The 19,639-nt window shown below is 38.4% G+C and overlaps 1 protein-coding gene across 1 annotated transcript; it reads left to right on the forward strand.

The window, feature by feature from the left end:
• The first annotated feature begins 2,646 nt into the window (after positions 1–2,646).
• Kcnv1 (potassium channel, voltage gated modifier subfamily V, member 1) lies at positions 2,647–9,183 on the forward strand. The gene is made up of 3 exons (XM_013012460.1): positions 2,647–3,403; positions 4,662–5,191; positions 8,357–9,183. Exons 1-3 carry the CDS (start codon positions 2,934–2,936, stop codon positions 8,866–8,868), a joined length of 1,512 nt encoding a protein of 503 aa, XP_012867914.1. The 5' UTR covers positions 2,647–2,933; the 3' UTR covers positions 8,869–9,183.
• The last annotated feature ends 10,456 nt before the right edge of the window (positions 9,184–19,639 follow it).

The following is a 19,639-nucleotide window of genomic DNA, read 5'->3' on the forward strand; positions in this document are numbered from 1 at the left end:
TGTTACCTTAAACATAATGATGTACCTAAACATAAACATAATGTACCTAAACATAATGATGAACTATTTACTGGGATAACTTTATCCTCTCCACATCTTTTTATGGAAGAGTTCTTAAAAGAATCAAAAATTAATCAAATGGACAGCATTCAGTAGGACTATAACTTTGACATGCTGTACTTTAATTTTTTTTGCTGTTTTAGTATTTAGTATAGTGTGTGTGCGCACGTGTGTGAGCGTGAGCGTATGTGTCTGAGTGTGTACCCAATCTGGAGCTTGAACTCAGGATCTGGGTGCTGTCCTTGAGCTTCTTTGCTCTATCAAGTATTCCACAGCTTCACTTTTGGCTTGTTGATAGTTAATTGTAGATCCTAGTCTCACGGACTTTCCTACCTTGGCTGGCTATTTACTATGATCCTTAGATCTCAGCCTCCTGAGTAGTAAGGATTACAGGTGTGAGCCACCAGCACCTAGCTAATTCTTAAGTTTCACAAGGGCAGATATCTTGTCTGTTTTCTTTTCTGATGTATTTAAAGCAGATTAGGGAATAAACCTGAAACTCTTACCCTTCTTTAGTTAGTACCTTGTAAAAACTAAAACAAGACTAAGCACATTTTAAAATACTTTAAAATTAACAAAAAATATTTTTCTAATATTCTGCTTATGAAGACAGGCTTTGGCATGTAATTAATGGTTTAAATTTGTATTATGTGACTCTAAGTAAATTCATGTTTCCATTTCTTCTCCATAAAAGGGAAATAGTATTACTTCCTAGTCTTATTGCATAATTAAGATATTACATGAGCCAAAGACTTGAGGAACTTTCTGGTTCCCCAAAAGGTGGATAGTTTTAGTAAAACTAGAAATGAAGATGAGGCATTGCATTAATGAAGTAAATGGCAGCTACTGGTTGGCCCCTCAGCCAGTAGGCAAAGCCATGGTTAAATAATCACATATCTATCCAACCTATGAAAATGGTCTCCTCAATGCTTAACTGTACACCCATAGCCTGCTGAAGCTGCTTACTAGACATAACACAATCTGGAAAAATTAAAGGTTGTGGAATTCTTGCTAGAAATAATGAGAAAATGTCGAAGAACACCAAACAAATCAGTTAATATAAGTGCCCTAACACCAAGCTTAGCCTACTTATCCAGTTTCTGTTTTTTTCATATTGCATGAAACAATCCTAATGATTACTGATGCCATCATAAATGATTTATTTCTTTTTTATTTTATTTATTGTTATAGTAAAGGTGATGTTCAGAGAGGTTACAGTTACAAAGATCAGGTAGTGCACACAACACTTCAAAAAGCGATGCTTCCAAATTTTGAGCACTTGTGTGGACACAGATTGCAAGGAACAGGAATCAAGTACAACAATTCAAGAAGCATTTTCAGGATGGATATAATATTCAGTGTCAACTGAGAGCCTCTTTTGCCCTCTCTCTGTTCAGTTCCATCCATTCCTCTCTGGTAGAGCTGGGCACTTCCAGGCAGCCTGGCTCTTAGTGAGCTCAGACAGAGTCTGCCAGCCCAGCAAAGACCTAAGGCCCTGAGCCAGGAAGTGGGTGGAGGCGTGCCCAGGCAGCAAGTGCTAGCATAGCAGAGCGCTCAGCTGTGCAGTTTCCCTTCTGGACAGCTTTAAGTTAGACCTCACGTGTACATCAGGAGGATCAAAAGAAAGCTACACCATCAGCTGCAAGAACCTAGCTCAGCCCGATTGTTCCAGAAGTGACAGGTGAGTCACTTGCCTTTCCTCCTCCCACCCCACCCCACCCTACCTGCAGGGTATGTAACAGGTTAGTCTGGGAGCAGCTCTGATGGGCTGGGTGAATCCCTTTCTAGTCTTTCTTGAACACCTGCACCTTTGACGGAGAAAGCATTATTACTTAAACTCGCGCCATCAGCTCACATCTGATCTATTCTATTCCTTATTTTCCTTTTCCTCTCTCGTTTCCTAAAATCAGAGTTGTGCTGTGGGCTTTGTAAGGTGCCCAGAAATTCGGGGAAATTTAGGAAGAGTGCCATATGACCACACAGAAAAATAATACACACATATGTATATATACATATATATATGCACATGAGTAGGGGAATTAATACATGTCGTTTTTAACTGGCTTTCTGTGGCCTCAACATCTAAAGAAATACTAATAAGCCTTCTTTCTCAAGTAGGAAGTCAAATCCTAGAGGAGGAAGAGGAGGAGGAGGAAGGAGAAGAAAATGGAGCGCGTGCATGCTTGACAATCAGGCTGGGATGGGAGTGAATTGGGGAGGAAGCTGTGAACGGTGCAGCCCGGCACTCTCCCCGTCGCGTTCCCAGCCCCGAGGAACAGAGCCAGCACAGACGATCAAAGACCCAGGGCTCTAAATCCTGGAGCTAGAAGGCTCGGGGAGCCAGCTGCCACCTCCTCTGCTTTCAGAACTTTTTGTTTGGTCTCCAGCTGTTAGGAGTGAGTCTCCCCATTCCCCCCACCCCACTCATTTCTGCTCCACTTTACTTCTCCCCGCCCCCCCCCACCTTTCCACTCCCTTTCCCATCCCTTCCCAGCCAAGAGCCAGGCTTTGGATCCCTGCATCCTCTGGGGTGCTGGGTGGGGAATCTCCGGGTTGGGCCTTGGGGATCCCGCCCCCCTGAGTTGGGATCTTCTCCCCTGCGAGCTCTCCTCTCCCCACCAGCCTCCTGGCGCTGCCACTTGCGAGCTGTCGCCGCCGCCGCTCCCTGGCAGCTCCCTAGCGACGCGGAGGAGCCCGGGTGGGGGGGAAGGGGAGGTGGGGGTGGAGACGGGAGGGGGTGAGCGAGTGGGCGGCATCTCCATCAGGAACCTGGGAAATCCCGCGCGCCACCCGGGATCGTGCCACCGCCCTCCGGGGACCGAGGCCGGCAGCGCGTCCGCAACTTTGTGGCGCCCGGCGGCGGTCCGGTGAGCATGGACGAGCTGCCCCTGTGCGGCCGCTCGCCGCCCAGCTCGCTGCTGGACAGCGGGTCGCTGAGCTCCCTGGACTCCAGCGTGTTCTGCAGCGAGGGCGAAGGCGAGCCCCTGGCGCTCGGGGACTGCTTCACGGTCAACGTGGGCGGCAGCCGCTTCGTGCTCTCGCAGCAGGCGCTGTCCTGCTTCCCGCACACGCGCCTGGGCAAGCTGGCCGTGGTGGTGGCCTCCTACCGCCGCCTGGGAGCCCTGGCCGCGGCGCCCAGCCCCCTGGAACTGTGCGACGACGCCAACCCGGTGGACAACGAGTACTTCTTCGACCGCAGCTCGCAGGCTTTCCGCTACGTCCTGCACTACTACCGCACCGGCCGCCTGCACGTGATGGAGCAGCTGTGTGCGCTCTCCTTCCTCCAGGAGATCCAGTACTGGGGCATCGACGAACTCAGCATTGACTCCTGCTGCAGGGACAGGTAGGACCGGAGGACTCGGTGGCCCGGTGGGGAGGGAGGCGGGGGCTGCCTGGAGAGGCGGATTGCACACTGGGAACATTCCTTCCCGAAGCTTTTCCTTGAACCCCGGCCTAAGAATAGGGGTGGTCACTTCTGGTCTGGAAGGTAAGGTGGAGGTGTGGAGCTCAAAAGTGTAAAGCCAACTCTCCTCTCTCCCCCCTCAATCTCACCCGCCCTGTCTCTCTCTCTCTGTCTCTCTTGTCTCTCTGTCTCTCTCTTTGTCTCTCTCTCTCTCTGTCGTTTTCAAGGCTTTGGAGCTGTCTCTTTGCTTCTTTGTTCAGGGCTGGCACTTGAGCCACAGCTCCACTTCTAGCTTTTTACTAGCTAATTGGACAGGAGTCTCTCTGACTTTTCTGCCCAAGCTGGCTCCAAACTAGGATCCTCAGATCTCAGTCTCCTGAGTACAGGCATGAGTCGCCAGCCAACTTTTGTTCCGTTGTGTCCCTTTTGTACCAGTGAGTTATGCTAATTTCGTATGAAATCCCAGGGAGCTCATATTTGGAACATTCTGTGATTAAATTAGAGTCAGAAAAGCAATTCTTCAAATGATGCACAGGGATGAAAGTTTTGGTGTAAAGTTTTCTCATTCCTGAATCCAGGAGACTAATGTTGGAAAAACTTTCATGAAGTGCTTAAAAACAGAAGGAAAGTTATTTGCCTACAAGACTGTGGAGTTTTGCTGATGACCTGCTGTTTTGTCACTACCACTTCATTCTTCATGGATACCTTACATTTACACACACATACACACGTACACACACACAGATTCCATGTGCCAAGGAGTGCTTCTTGTTACAAGAAAGTGGGTCAGAAAAAGACATAGATCCAAAGTTGCCTTGTAATATATAATTTTTTTGCCTAAATGTTAGCTAAGAAAATGTGTGTGTGTATGTGTGTGTGGGTGTCCTGGGACTTGAACTCAGGGATTGGGTGCTGTCCCTGAGCTTTTTTAGCTCAAATCTAGTGTTCTACCACTTCCTGAGTAGCTAGGATTATAGCCATGAGCCACCAGTGCCTGGATGCAAGTGTCACTTAAAAAAAAAAAAGCCATGATTCTGAGAATATTCTTAGGGCAGGCAACAATCCAGATGCAGTATAAATAGACACCTTGTGCATTATATTAGGATAAAAAGTGTGACTTTCCCTCTCAGGTTTAATTCTTTTCTAACCCTGTGTTTTTACGAAGTTAGACTAATCACTAAGTTGTCTTCTCCAAAAGATACTTTCGAAGAAAGGAGCTGAGTGAAACACTAGACTTCAAGAAGGACACAGACGACCAAGAAAGCCAACATGAGAGCGAACAGGATTTCTCTCAAGGACCTTGTCCCACTGTCCGCCAGAAGCTCTGGGATGTCCTGGAGAAACCTGGCTCTTCCACAGCTGCACGAATCTTTGGGGTCATCTCCATCATCTTTGTGGCCGTGTCGATAGTCAACATGGCCCTGATGTCAGCTGAGTTAAGCTGGCTGAACTTGCAGCTGTTGGAAATCCTGGAATATGTGTGCATTAGCTGGTTCACCGGGGAGTTCGTCCTGCGCTTTCTTTGTGTGCGGGACAGGTGCCGCTTCCTGAGAAAGGTGCCTAACATCATAGACCTCCTCGCCATCTTGCCCTTCTACATCACGCTTCTGGTGGAGAGCCTCAGCGGAAGCCACACCACACAGGAGCTGGAAAACGTGGGGCGCCTTGTCCAGGTTTTGAGGCTGCTCAGAGCTCTGCGCATGCTCAAGCTGGGCCGGCACTCAACAGGTATTCAGGTTTCATTGATGCTTTTCTTTTACCTTTATTCATAAGCATTAGTGATTTGACCATAATACAAGGAAGTGACTGAATTGGTATGTAAAAAAAAACAATGCTTTGCCCAACCATGACTTCTAAAGTGGTACTGGGAGGCAAAACGTTGGTATTGATACCACTGGGACAGAGAAGACAATCGCGCACACATTTTCTCTCCCTAAGGTATCAGGTGTAATTTGGCCACCTGTCCAATTCGATTTATTAAAATCTGGAGATCCAAACTTACAAAAAATTTGAAGACATGCATGCAGTAAGAGAAGTGGCCAGGTGCGAATGGACTTCTGCTTGAAGTTTTTGAAGAAGATATAGACATACTGTGTTTTGGAAGATAGAGAAATCAATAAGTAAATGCTTAATTAGTGTTTGAGAATATTGAAGTTCCTAACCTGACATATACAAGAGAGACAAAGAAAAAGAAGTAAGAGGGGAGAGAGGAACAAAAATTCTTTAGGGCTTTCTTTTTGCCTGTTAGAGATTTTAGAAATCATGTGAACAAATCTTCATACAACACACACAAACTAATTGTATGTGAAAATTAGAGTCAATGTCAATGGAAGTCCTACAGGTCAATTAGAGCCCATTCTTGGATCAAGAGGATATTGATTTTCAGTGACTAGCCCTGAAGCTGTTCTGGAGTAATATATGAGTTACTTTCTGGCAAGATATTAGAGAAAATGAGAATCCCCAGAACAAACATGCTGAAGTGCAGAGACTGAGCCTCTTATTCCCAGAATCGGATTTTGGTATGTGAGTGCAATCCAGGACCATCCACTTTACGAAGCATGCAAGTTAACTTTGATATAAGTGATTGTTAAACCTCCCCCTACTTCAAGAAACACTAGAGTAGGATGCCATATTAATACAATATTAAATTGTACAAATTGATTACAGACTCCTCTTCTATCCTCATTACCCTAGAATTGTTTCTCCCTGGCTGTCTCTCCTATCAATACAGGGAGGACCTAACCTCTAAGATGTTCTATTGTGTGTGTGTTTTTTACATCCCTGGTAATTAGGACTTATCCTAATACAATTTTGTTTGTGTATTTTCCCAGCTAGTCTTACCACATCCTAAGGGTTCCTGACAGCTCTTCAAAGTACCGTTCTTTGTTTTGTGACAGACATAATGGGGGTGCTTTCTTCAAGTATTTATAAACTCTTCACGGGATTCAATTTTAAAAACACCACAGGCAACAGCCACATTTTTTCCCAGAAGAAAGGAAAAGGAAAATAATAGTAATTTCCAATGTCACCTCTTCAAAAGTTTTCCCAGTTCTAAATCAGTTATAAAGCATTAATAAAACCAGTATTTATTGAAAATAGCACAATTTAATAAATGTTTGATCATTTTACATCCAGCATGATATTTAGAAATGTTTAGCTAGTCAAATCTGTGCCTGTATTTTAAATTATAAAAATTGGCATGTTGTAGAATTATGGTTAAAAGGTCAGATAGGCTAAGCTTAAGTACTGGCCTTGTGGTTTTTACTAAATGAGCTACTTCTCTATAAAATACTGGAACAATGTATTCATTTATAAGGATTATGTAATATGCCAAGAATTTAAACCCTTTTGTGTTTCTTTACATAGTTCCTGGAAACATTTAGTCCTTATTTTCATTTTACTTTATTTTTATTTACTTATTTCTGGTCTTGGGGTTTGACTTCAGGGCTTCTCTTTTGTCAGACAAGTACTCTACTGCTTGATTTGTGACTCCAGGCCTGGAACATTTCTTCCTTAGATAAAAACAGTTTTCCTTGACATCTTTATGTTTCTCATCATATTTTGTCAGAAATGTCATTCCATATAGACATATCAAAGCTCACTTTCTAAAGAGGTATTATAAAGATATTCTGTAATATATTCTTTTGGAGTTAAACTTTAAAACTAATGTTCATTTAAACATAGGTAATAATAATGCATGAATGTCTAAAAATTCTAATAGCAAAATTCAAAATCATATGAGTGAGAGTAGTATTCCAATGTGTTTCAAATAATCTCTGATGAATGACTAAAATATAAAATAGTTCTATGAAGTCATACTTTGAAATTCTAAGACAATTAGTGTGATAGTATGGTGAACTGATTTCACAATGTGGACACTCTTAGAAGCATCTCTCATGCATTAGAGAGGGTATGTGATGGCTAGTTCTACTTTGGATTTGTTGTGGCCTCTTCCTACTCTCCTTAAGGCTTAGTGTCTTCACTGGTGAAATGTGACTCCCTTGGGTCTGTCTCTCAGATGTTCAATAAATCATAAGCTCTAGCAATGGGAAAAGTACCAATGCCTCCTAGTGAGTGAATTCTCCAGTGACACCATTTCTGTACTCTCTTGTAATGGAGGAATACTCCATGTATAGCTCTATCTTCTTCCAAGGAAGGAGAAATTGTATGTGCTAAAAGAGGCAATTCCATATAGCATTTGTACTAAGGACTAGGATTCCAATGCATGTTTCGGGGGTCCAAGGACCTTCTCCTTGAACACTGCTAAGAATATCACATGAAGATATATGTGTGTCAATTTGGTTACCAAGGCCTTACTTGCTCTGGCTGTCATGTTCGTTTCATAGTGGACACTCTTCATCTGACATTTTGGCAAGGAGATGTTATTTCTGTTCAATTTTATCAGGGGGATAAGAAAGGCAGACAAACACACACACACACACACACACACACACACAAATCAACATGAAAATGGTGTTAGAAAGCAGCAATGAAACAATGAATTTAAGTGTAAGGTTTGACCAAATGAGCCCTCTACAGGCAACCCTGCAAAAGAAGTTCATTATATACAATGAAAAAAAAGCTCCTATGATGTACCTGTGTGTTATGGTCTAATTATTTGCATTTGAAATATGAATAGCTGAAGCTCAATAATGATACAAGTGAAGAAATGAATATAATCTAACACTGACTCCAACAACTTCATAACCTGTTATCTGAAGACAGGGTGTGATTTGATCATCTTTGTATCCTTACAATATTGCTCAATGTTTGGGATGTATTTGGTTTGCAGTGCATGCTCATGGGTGGACGGCCTGCAAGGAGAGGAGGATGAGGTAAAGAAGGGAGAAGGAAAGGGGGTGCTGATGATTGACAGCTGCTGTTCTCTTGCAGGATTACGCTCACTTGGGATGACGATCACCCAGTGCTATGAAGAAGTTGGCTTACTACTCCTATTTCTATCTGTGGGGATTTCTATATTTTCAACTATAGAATATTTTGCAGAGCAAAGCATTCCTGATACAACCTTCACAAGCGTCCCTTGTGCATGGTGGTGGGCCACAACTTCCATGACTACCGTAGGATATGGGGACATTAGACCAGACACTACCACAGGCAAAATTGTGGCCTTCATGTGTATATTATCAGGAATCCTTGTCTTGGCCTTGCCTATTGCTATTATTAATGATCGATTCTCTGCTTGCTACTTCACCTTGAAACTCAAGGAGGCAGCTGTTAGACAGCGTGAAGCTCTGAAGAAGCTCACCAAGAATATAGCCACTGACTCATATATCAGCGTTAATCTGAGAGATGTCTATGCGCGGAGTATTATGGAGATGCTTCGATTAAAAGGCAGAGAACGAGCAAGCACTAGGAGTAGTGGGGGAGATGATTTCTGGTTTTAAGCCACCTGCAATTTATTTGCTGTGTGCAATTAACTGGATTGATAATGTCTCGGTGTGTATGGATGTCTGTAAACCACTGAGGAGTCTCCTGGGTGCCACTTATCTTAAGTCTTGCTGATGCATTCCTTGGTTGCTAGAATATTTCACATCTCCCATGGCAACTACACACATTGTTTAGACACACTGGAATCTCAAAAATAGCTAATGAACACCACAACCCAAAGCCATTGAGATAATGCACAGCTATCTGAAATTTTCAAGTATAAAATATCACAATACATACATCAAATGAAATTTTATGTATCACTCATTGGAGAAGGTGTTAGCACAACTAAATTTTCTTCTACCATAAAGAGCAGTTGTATTTGAATAGCCTGGAGAAAGGATGTGTGAACATAAAAAAAAAAAAAACACCGAACATCTTTTCTATTTAAAGGTATTTGCCAAGTAAATTACTCCTTTCGCCATCAGTTAAAGCTGTTGAGTATAACAATTAGCTGTGCAAGGCAAGTCTTGGACTTAGTGCTCAGAGTAGGTCTCCCTATCCTCTGTTTGGGGCAAACCGTTATCCACACTCAGAGCTACACTGGATTATTCTTGCAAGTGAGAATCCTCAGCTGCCTTATAAGGCCCTCAATGAATTCTGCACAGGCATAAAACACACACATCTTCATTTTCCCAGTGAGTGTAATATGTAAAGTATAAAACTATGTATTTTTTCAGTTCTCCATGAAAATTCAATGGTTTTTAGAATGTCTCATTTTAGATGTATCATTTAAGTTATGTCCTTAACATCATGAATATGTAAAAGTGAACTCTAGTGAACATCCTAAATTTATCCACTGGAATGCCTTGATAGTCTTGATTCCTAAAATGAGAATATGTTTAATGACATCATTGGATGAACTTGATGATCTTTTATTTGTTAACAAAAAATATTATGGCTTATTGGGGTAAATAGCAAAAGTTCATACTGTCAGGCATTTTGACAGCATTTTGACATTCATGATAATAATAAAATTCCTAGACATTCTGTTATATAATCAAAGCCAAAAGCTCTAAAGTTGAGAACCAGTTTATGATGCCAAACATTCTAGTAAATGGATTTTTTCAAACATAATAATAATAACAATAAGGAACTGATCGCTTTAATAATGTTTTCTCCATGGACGCAATAAAGACCCTAAAGTGAATCAAACTGGGGGAAATATTGCTCTTTTTATATATAAAACACAGGTGTGCATGCAATTCATGAACACATAAAGAGTAAGTTTCATGGGAAGTAAAGTTAAGAAGAAATTTTATCAAGAATATAACCACTGACTCATACATCTGCTAACTTGAGAGACATCTACACCCAGAGTATTATGTGAATGCTTCAATTAAAATCCAGAAGATGAACAAGCACTTCAAGGAGTGGGAGACACTTTTCTCTTTTAAGTCCATCTTCCAATGAATTTGCATAAACATTGACATCTTGGCCTTGGTTGCTCATGCCTATCCACCTAGTTGCTCAGAAGTCTTAGATCTGATTATCACAGTTCCAAGCCAACCCAGGCAAATAAATCTTGGAAACTCTTATCTCCAATTAACCAACAGAAAGCAAGAATGGAAGGTGTGGCACAATGATAGAGCACTAGCTATCAGTGAAAGAAGTTAACATACCAACATATTCCAAACACTTTTGCCGTGGTTGGTCTGGAGCTGTGATTCTCCTGATCTTAGCTTCCTGTACAACTGGGAGGATGGGTGGATACACAGGTTCAGCTATTGGTTCAGGAGGAATATTGTGAACTTGGGTTATCTTCAGTCTATGATCTTCCTGATCTCTGACTCCTGAATGTTCCACCGATGTCTGGGTATAATCCCTTTCTTGTTGACCTCCTCCTACTTTTGTATATTCAGTTGGAAACATATTAACCCCAATTAAATCCAATCTGAGGCCTATCTGTTCCTCAGACTATATTCCAGATCATAACCACAAATGTAGTTCATGTCCACAAGTGTGTTTGGAGTCATTTAAATTTTTAAACACATATTAATTTTTTACAGAGTAAGTGGTTTCATAATGGTATTTCCATGCATGCGTGCAATATATTTTCATCATGCTCATTCTCTTTTATTATTCTCTTCCATCCTCTCCCTCTCCCTGTTTTTGCATCCTTCAAGCTGCTAGGCAATCATACTGCAATTTTTGTATCCATTCACTCTCAGAATAAATGGAAACTTCAAACAGAAAATCGGTTCCTCTTTCACTCATTAAAAAAGACATGCTATGAATCATAGAAGAGACATTCTACCAGAACCAGCACCTACTTCTTTCCACCTACCTCCATCTGTGCCACTTCACTCTGCTTTTCTTCACATTGCACATGGTGAACTGTCCTTCTGATTTTTCTCTCCTTCTTTAGGACATTACTTCAGCAAGTTTTTCCTCAGCTAATGTTCTCACTACACTTCTGAACATTCCTGTCACCATACAAATATGATTTATTTTTTTCCATCTCCAAAATAATAATAATAAAAAGGAAACCAGAAAATAAACTCCCGGAGTCTACTTTAGCTCTAGAAAACATTTAATCCTCTATGTTCTTTCACATCAAAACTGTGACAGAACTTTCTATTCTCACCCTCTCCATTTCTATAGTCACTGTTTCTTTTCTCGGTCTTTCTTGGAAAACCACTCATGGCCATTTCCCATCCTTACATTTCCTACAACATTGTTCCTATTATGGGTAACAACATTGCCAACAGTTGCTAAATCCAGTGGTCAATACTCAGAACTCACACTGTTCAACCCATGAGTAGCATTTCATATGGATCATTTCAGACTCACCCTGATGCCCTTCCTTTATATGACATCTGACCCTCCATAGCCCCTTGCTTTGCCCTAATCGGTTCTCTGTTCAGTCAGTTTTCTAGCTTAGGTGGTCAACGAGGACTTTTCAGTTCACTTCTGTTCTCTATTACTGCTGCTCCTTTGCTAAAATAATCTTGTTTTTACAGCTTTAAAATGACGCATGGTCAATCCCCAAATTTCTTACATCCGAGCTACATCTCTCCTATCACTTCCTGCATCTATTACATAAGAAGTGCAATAGCCATCTTGCAAATAAAAGACTCAATGGCAAATCACTGACATTTCCCTAAAACCCTTCCAAATGTAAATTCTCTGAGAAGCAGAACATTGTTGATTATTACAATATTGATGGTAAGAAAGAAATTTGTTATAAAATTGAATTATATGAATACTGAAAAATCAGAATCTAAAAAAAGGTTAGAGAGTCTTTCTATCAGAATCTAGATCCAACAGATGGGATGATGAAAATAAGGGGAGGAAAACTGAGAGGAAAACCAGCCCAGTTCTAAAACATTTCAGTCAGGTTGATTGAAAGGACAAGAATACCATTCCCCTTGCGGCCCACAATTCTAAGAACCAGGTCTGCACTGACTCGCCACAAGGGCCATCGTTCCCTCCAGGAAGAGATGGAAGCAGAGCATCTGAGTACACCAGAGACAAATGGACCTACACAGATTCACTTCTCCAAGCAACTTCCAGAGTACTCTCCTCCCTCTTGCTGTCTCAGTGAACCTATGAGCCATTTTTTTGAGAACAAGCTCAAAAAAAAAAAAGAGGTAGGAGGATTAATTAGAACTCTCATTGCTTCAGCTGATCTCCAGACAACACATTTTCCTTGTCTTTCTCTCTTCCGCCATTCACCACAGCCCATAAAATAATATTCTTTTCTCCACCATACCCCAGCATCCTAAAAGACATAGGTAGACAATTTTATTCTGCTATGTCACAGAACAATTCTTATCTTTTTCATGCACTGAAGCAGACCATAATTTGTTATTGTATAGTATCATCATAGTGATGATATTTACTTCTATTTTTGAGCAAAGAGATAGCATGAATAAAACTATTTCAAGGGGCAATTGCAAAATGACTTTAATTCAAATTTTTCCTATTTTTGAGCTGGTATATGATGCCTAGTATAATATTATGCTAATTGTCACTATTAATAATCAAATGAGTGAAAACTACTTTCATGCTTTCATCTCAGTTCTGTAAAGCCATTGAGTTAGATAGGTATATTTAGCTTTCAATAACACAATACAAGAAAATCTAAAGTATCAAGGAAATATAACTTTTCAATTTCATTTTTGTGTTCCGCAGTTTAGTGGCAATTTTCCCAATTATATAGAACATTATTTCACTTTCTTTAAAGGGTCTATAATCTAAGAGACATGGTAAATAGAAGAAAATTATGATAATGTGTGTATGTGTGTATCTGCGTGTGTATAATCTATTGTCTAATACACTATATCCAAAGTTAAGGGAAGGACATATCTACCAATGTGAGAAAAGATGAATAAAAACTTATTGTAATAAATGTGATTTCAAAATTGCAAAAGGGAAAAATGTTCCTTGGTCAACATCAATTATCATCTTATTACTTCACACTGGAGATATAGACATAATTCTATCTACATTAAAATATCAAATCTTCCTTAAAAGTAATTTGAGTTTTTTAAAAATAGGACAATATTTCCAAAACCCTGTCTTTATACGTGTCTTTACTATATAGCAAATGTTTTAGCGTAAGTGGTCTATAATTATTATTGTCAACTAATTCTAAATTGTACATGGGAAAATAAAAGACAGTTACAGTTGCTATGGAAACCTTACTTTGTAGAAAATTTATTTTAACAAATGTTGCTTCTAAAGTTAAAAAAGACTTTCACAGAAAATCCTGTTACCTTGACCATAAGCCACCAAGAAAAGTAATTATAAAATGTAAAATTTTAAAAAGATTTTTCCACTTTAAAATGAACTCTAGCATCTTTCTTTACATGAGCTTTATAAGTTACTATTTATTATTTATTTCTATTTTTTTCTTTAGCATTCGGGCAAGGAAAATACCACCTGCAGAAACTCTCTGTGCATGGTAGTGTAATGGATAATAATTGTACATATTTATGGGATGAAGAGTGAAATTTAAATATATAGATAACATATAATGATCAAACCAGTGTGAATTTATCTATAACTGTGTAATAATAATGATAGGGAATGGACTATGAAAGGACATTTGATGAATTCTTTTGATTTAGTACTTTCCTCCCTTTTATTGAAATAGTATAAAGCATACTAAAGTATAATAAAGTATACTGAAGTATGCTAAAGAAATAATTCAAATAAAGAAAGACATAGAAAAACAAATACCACACAGTTTAACTTATATAAGGATACTAAAACAAATTGAAGACAATGTATAGTAGTGATTACTAGAGTCTTAGAAGAAAAAGGCAAAAGGGGTCAGAGGGAGGTTGGACAAGAGGCACCAACAGATAGCAAGAGAAAGGGGTTAAGTTCCCATGTGTTAAGTCACAGTGGAATGACTACAGTTCCCAAGAACTTGCTTCATATTTTATGAATAGAGGAGAAAAGTTTGAGGTCTCTAAACACAAAGTAATGGTAAACAGATGGAAATGCTAATTACCATGATTTCAGCAGTCATATATATGCCATATACACATATTAAAATGTAATGTGATATCTTACAATTATGTGCAATTATGACAAGCTAATAAAATAGCTTGAACTTAGGGCCTGGGCACTGTCCCTTACTTTTTCTCTCTCAAGGTGTGGCCAAGATCTATTAAAGACTTTTGGCTGGTTAAATGGAGACAGAAGTCTTATAAACTTTCCTGCACAGATTGACTTCTAATCTCAATCCTCAGATTTCAATCTCCTGAGTAGATAGGATTACAGGCATGAATAACTGGCACTTGGCTAACTGAAAAAAATTCAAATGTTTAAAGAATTTGAAATGTTAAATACCCTGGGTTGAGCATTGCACACTGTGTACACCCATTAAATTGCTAACACTATTCTCACACGATTGTATGATTTAATAATCAATAAAAAAACTTTTTCATTTCTTTAAAAAAGAAATTAGTAGATAAAATCAATTTGTTCAATACAAAATATGTTAAAATAAGCCTTCCTTCTCTTCTTGGCATCCACTAACCTGTATGGAGATAAACCTTCAAAGAACCTCCAGCTGTTCTATCCTCTTATCCATTTAACAATATTATTTTCTCACATCCAGCTGAAGTCTACCTTCCAGAACTGTCTTTCAATAAATATGGGAAACAAGACTTTCCCATTTGCTTTCATAGGACATTCTTTCAGGGACTTTGCATATATGCAGAAAAGAATGGCTAATTAATTCTTTTATGGACAGGGTAGCATATGCTGTAGAGGTAAGGTGTGGCATAATTTATCCAAATTATATAATAATTGGATAGGCTAGTGTAATAGCAGCCTTGTACTTACCTTCTTCCAAATTTTAGATAAGAAATTTGTGAATCAACGAATGTGTTACCAAATAAAACAAGTACATATGTTTAAGTTAAATGGAAGTAACTTTTACAAAAATAGGTACTATAGCTTATCTTGATACTTAGAGAATACAGGTATGTCTCAATGCTATCATTTTACCAGGGTCACTGTTAGAACATTTGCAAACTTCAATTCTTTTGGGTATATATGACATGAGCTTTTTTTATCTTGCAGGTCAAAAATCACTAATAAATCATGAAATAAATTAACTGAGTTATGATTGTTGCAACTTTGTGCAATATCAGGGTTAAATTGCGAGTCTTTCCCTCATTAGAGAGGTACTCTACTTCTGAACCATGCCTCAGCCCTCCTCGTACTAGTTATATTTCAGATATGGCCTTCCTTCCTACTGAAATGTGCACCTGTACTGCAATATGCCTATTTTAGCCCCTCCTTTGAGGTATGAGGACAGAGGCATGTGACTCCTCCCAACATCATTCTGTTAAAATGGAATCTCACAGACTTTTCTGTTTAAGCTATCCTCTAACTACAACCCTCCCAATTTTAGCCTTTCAAGTAGCTAGGATTACAGGTATGAGCCACTGAAGTTCAGAAGACAATTGCTTTCTTTTTTTCTCTTTTTTTCAAATAGAGTTGATAGAATAAAATGGAATGGATAGAACAGAATAGAATGGCAGGGTATGGAGTGAAATGGGGTGAAGTGGGATAGAGTGAGGATGAGGTAGGAAGGCAGAACAACCAGCCTAAAGTTGATGTCACAGCATGTCTCACAAGGTGTGAACAATTACAGCACACAGCACACTGGAACAAGTATAGAACATTGAGACCTAGAACCAGCAGGGATATGTTGAAATCACACATTGGCAGCAGAAAAATGAGCCAACCTTATATCTTGATTCTGTGGGATGTGATGTAGACCATCAATACAACAGGACAGTGAAGAGTTCACAGCTCCATTTTCTAGGAACATAGCCTCAATTGGCTTGTGAGTGAAGACAAGAAAACTTTACCTTCTATTTACAAAATTTCCAAATACTCCGAGAAGGTTTTTCTTGACAGCTTTTGGTTCATTTTTTGAAAATGTGTCAATGGTATAGCTATCCCAATAATAATAATAATAATAACATTTTAAAGGAATGATGCATTGCCCATGCAAGAGATTGCTTTCCTCTTTTAAAATAAACTGATAATGTGGGATTTCTTGTTTTTATTTCTGCTACATAAGGAGCTTAATTCTAACAAGCAAAATTGTGAGAAGACTGAAATATCAACAGCTCTTAGATGTGGAAGAGAGGGGAGGACACAGGGCAACCCTCAAAGACTGTAGAAACAGCCAGGCAGATCCATGGGTCAGAGCTCACCAGGGCAGACACGCAAGAATAAAAAACACAGCAGAATCCAGGGTCAGAGTAAGAAAATCTGTGTTATGACTGATGAATTGCTGAAGGCTCAGAGCCGAAAAATCTGAAAAGTTAAAAAATCTCCACCGGAACCCAGGACAAGAGCCCCGAGTTTAAACTTCAATGCTCCCATAAATATAAATCCTTGCATACAAATATTTGTGTTATGCTTATTCATAATTACCCAAAAGAAGAAGTAGCCAAGATGTCCTCCATGAGGTGAGTAAGTAAGAAAAATTGTGATGTATTTACAAAATGAAGTATTAATCAGCTATAAAGAAAAGCAAGCTAGCAAGCATCAAGCAAGGAGCCATGGAGAAATCTGAAATTCATATTGCTAAGTACAAGAATCATGTCTATAATGATTGATTGATACTGATCTATTTCTAATTATGTGAGCTCCTCCAAAGTGTAAAACTATAGAGTCAGTGCTAAAATTAAATGGTTGTCCAGGGCTTGATGCAGGGGGATGGAAAGAATAAGTGAGATACACATAAATCATTCTGTGGGAGGCAGCAACAGTAAGTCTGTGGTATTATCCATTCGCCATTATGAAGATTCACAACACAAAAACTATAATATATGCAAAATTTTAGTTATTTAGAAGGTTGAAGGATTCTAGGAAAGAATCCAGACAGAGACAAAAGAATGTAACTACATTGCAAATGCATTAAAGCAATTTTACTGAAGAAAACAGAAGGAAAGTAACATTAGGTATCTTTAGAAATGAATGAATCTATAAGACTAGAGACAAGAAAGGAAGTAGCCATAGAAATGGTAGTGTAGTGGAGAAAGATGTTTGCTATGAAATGAGGCACTTACAATTTTAATACTGTTATACATCTATATTGCAAGTGAACAGATACAATAAATGTGTGGTGGCTTGCTGGAGTCAAGCTACTCCCTGAAGAGATGTAAAGGAAGAAATCAAGAATGACATGAATAGTCAATGATTACAGAAGGATCTAACAATATATTAATAATATGTTAATGTTTAACAGAATACAGTGAAATATGCTTATATAAAGCAATATGGATATATGTAAATAAATGTGTTAGCATATATTCATTGCTATGTCACCTGAGAGAAGTAATCCCCAAGTAAATGAGCTCCAATCCTGGTTTCTTATGCAATTCTCCAAACAGAATCCCAAGGTTCTTCTAATAAAAGACTTATTTTAGAAGTGGGTCAAGAAATACACAAATGAATATGCTCAGATAGTGTTCTGTAGCACCAGAAAACGAAGAGATTTTCAACAAAGTCATCCTTCAAACCAAAAATAAAAATATCTCTTACATTGAGGACCTATGTCAAAGGAGCCAATATAACATACATACAATATTATATGTTATATTATTATTTTATTGTTTACTATAGATATTAATATTATATATGTTGTATTATATTCTCCCAAAAGCCAAAGCTGTAAAAACCTGAAAAACTCTGGTCAATGTGATCAGATCCATGGCAATAATCACAAATTGCATTGAGCATATTTACTCATGATATAAGATTTTTAAATTTTTACTTATGTGATCTTCTCCCAAACTGCAATCTTAGTATAATTTTGAAGAAAGCTAATTCTAAGATAGGGAAATCCAATAATATGCTGAACCACTGCCCCTCAAACTTTTCAATGATATCAAGAAAAAAGGTATGAGAAATTCCCATATATAAGCAGAGACTAAAGAGACATTTTCCAATTGTATTGTGGTACCTAGGATAGGAACCCAAAATATAAAAAGTTACTAAATGAGGCAAATCTGAGTAAACTATGAACTCTAATTAATAAAAGTGGATAATTATTCATTCATCATAACAACATACCACACCAAAGCAAGAATTAAAGAATTAAATTTTAAGAATTAAATTTGTGAAACAGTATATAGTTTACCTTCTATCCTGAACTTCTCCAAAAATTAAATCTATAGAATAATTCAAATATTTTAAAGCATATTAGGCTTTTTACAGTCTTTAACAATAAATATTGCATCAATACATACTATGTGTTACTTCTGTTTCAACAAAAAAATTAAGTCTCAAAAAGGAGACTTTATGATTTTTCTAAAAGTCAGATAACTTCTATGAATAATGCACTTGACACTTAAGGTAACCAAGCTATGATTATAATGTTTACTAATACAGCTCTTTAAAATGTAGAGGTGGAAGAGTTATAATTTCAATGAAAAATGGAGATTTTTTAAAATTTCCTTTAGAATTACATTTCACTTATTAAAAATAAAATATTCATTTAAATTTTAATCAAATTCTTTATTCATACTGCTTGCAACTTGATTCAAAATGGGTTATATTCTTCTAGCTAACTTGGTCTGTGTCTTTTAAATGAATAGTGTAGCTATTTATTTGTTTGCATAGAAGACTATCTTTATACAGATACTCATGAAACATTAACATGAGTAAACATAGATGCACTTAGTTTGGCCTTTGTGTTTGACCTCATCACAATCTCTGAACAAGGCTAATAAAGCCATTCATCTGTGTTAGGCTGTGCCTAACCAATGATTTCCATGTTGTTCATGGAGGAAGCACTTGCTTATCGGCAAATGAATTTTTAAACTATTTGTTTTTATGCTGTTCTATCAAAAGACAAGTTTTCTTCCCCATTAGTACTTGAGAAATGCTAAATATTATTTTGTGATTATTGCAAAGCCATTACTTTTTTCACTTTTATTTAAATTAACACTCTACTCATTGTAAATGATCTACCAGACTAAAGATAATACAGAAAGGCATCTGGGAAGAATGAAACGAATAGCTGAACTAGATTCTTGCTGATTTTCTTGCTGATTTTTTGAAAAATTGCTTCTACTATTTTTCTTCTAGTTTTAGCTTTTTCCTTTACTGATGCTACATTCTCCTTACCTAGGATTTCCAGGCATTATAGGCAATATAAGCAGGCAGGAGAAACAGAACACTACTCCCTAAGATGCAACATAGGTAATGTAAGAACACTCACCTTTTCCAATCGACAGTTGA

The sequence above is a fragment of the Dipodomys ordii genome, unplaced genomic scaffold, assembly GCF_000151885.1.
Source record: "Dipodomys ordii isolate 6190 unplaced genomic scaffold, Dord_2.0 Scaffold17, whole genome shotgun sequence".
Classification (NCBI taxonomy): Eukaryota; Metazoa; Chordata; class Mammalia; order Rodentia; family Heteromyidae; genus Dipodomys; species Dipodomys ordii.

Excerpts from the sequence above, each read along its gene's own strand:
- Kcnv1 (XM_013012460.1), top strand. The coding sequence starts at position 2,934 with ATGGACGAGCTGCCCCTGTGCGGCCGCTCGCCGCCCAGCTCGCTGCTG. Across the intron at positions 3,404-4,661 it reads GACTCCTGCTGCAGGGACAG|ATACTTTCGAAGAAAGGAGC; the intron begins GTAGGACCGGAG and ends CTTCTCCAAAAG. Across the intron at positions 5,192-8,356 it reads GCTGGGCCGGCACTCAACAG|GATTACGCTCACTTGGGATG; the intron begins GTATTCAGGTTT and ends GTTCTCTTGCAG.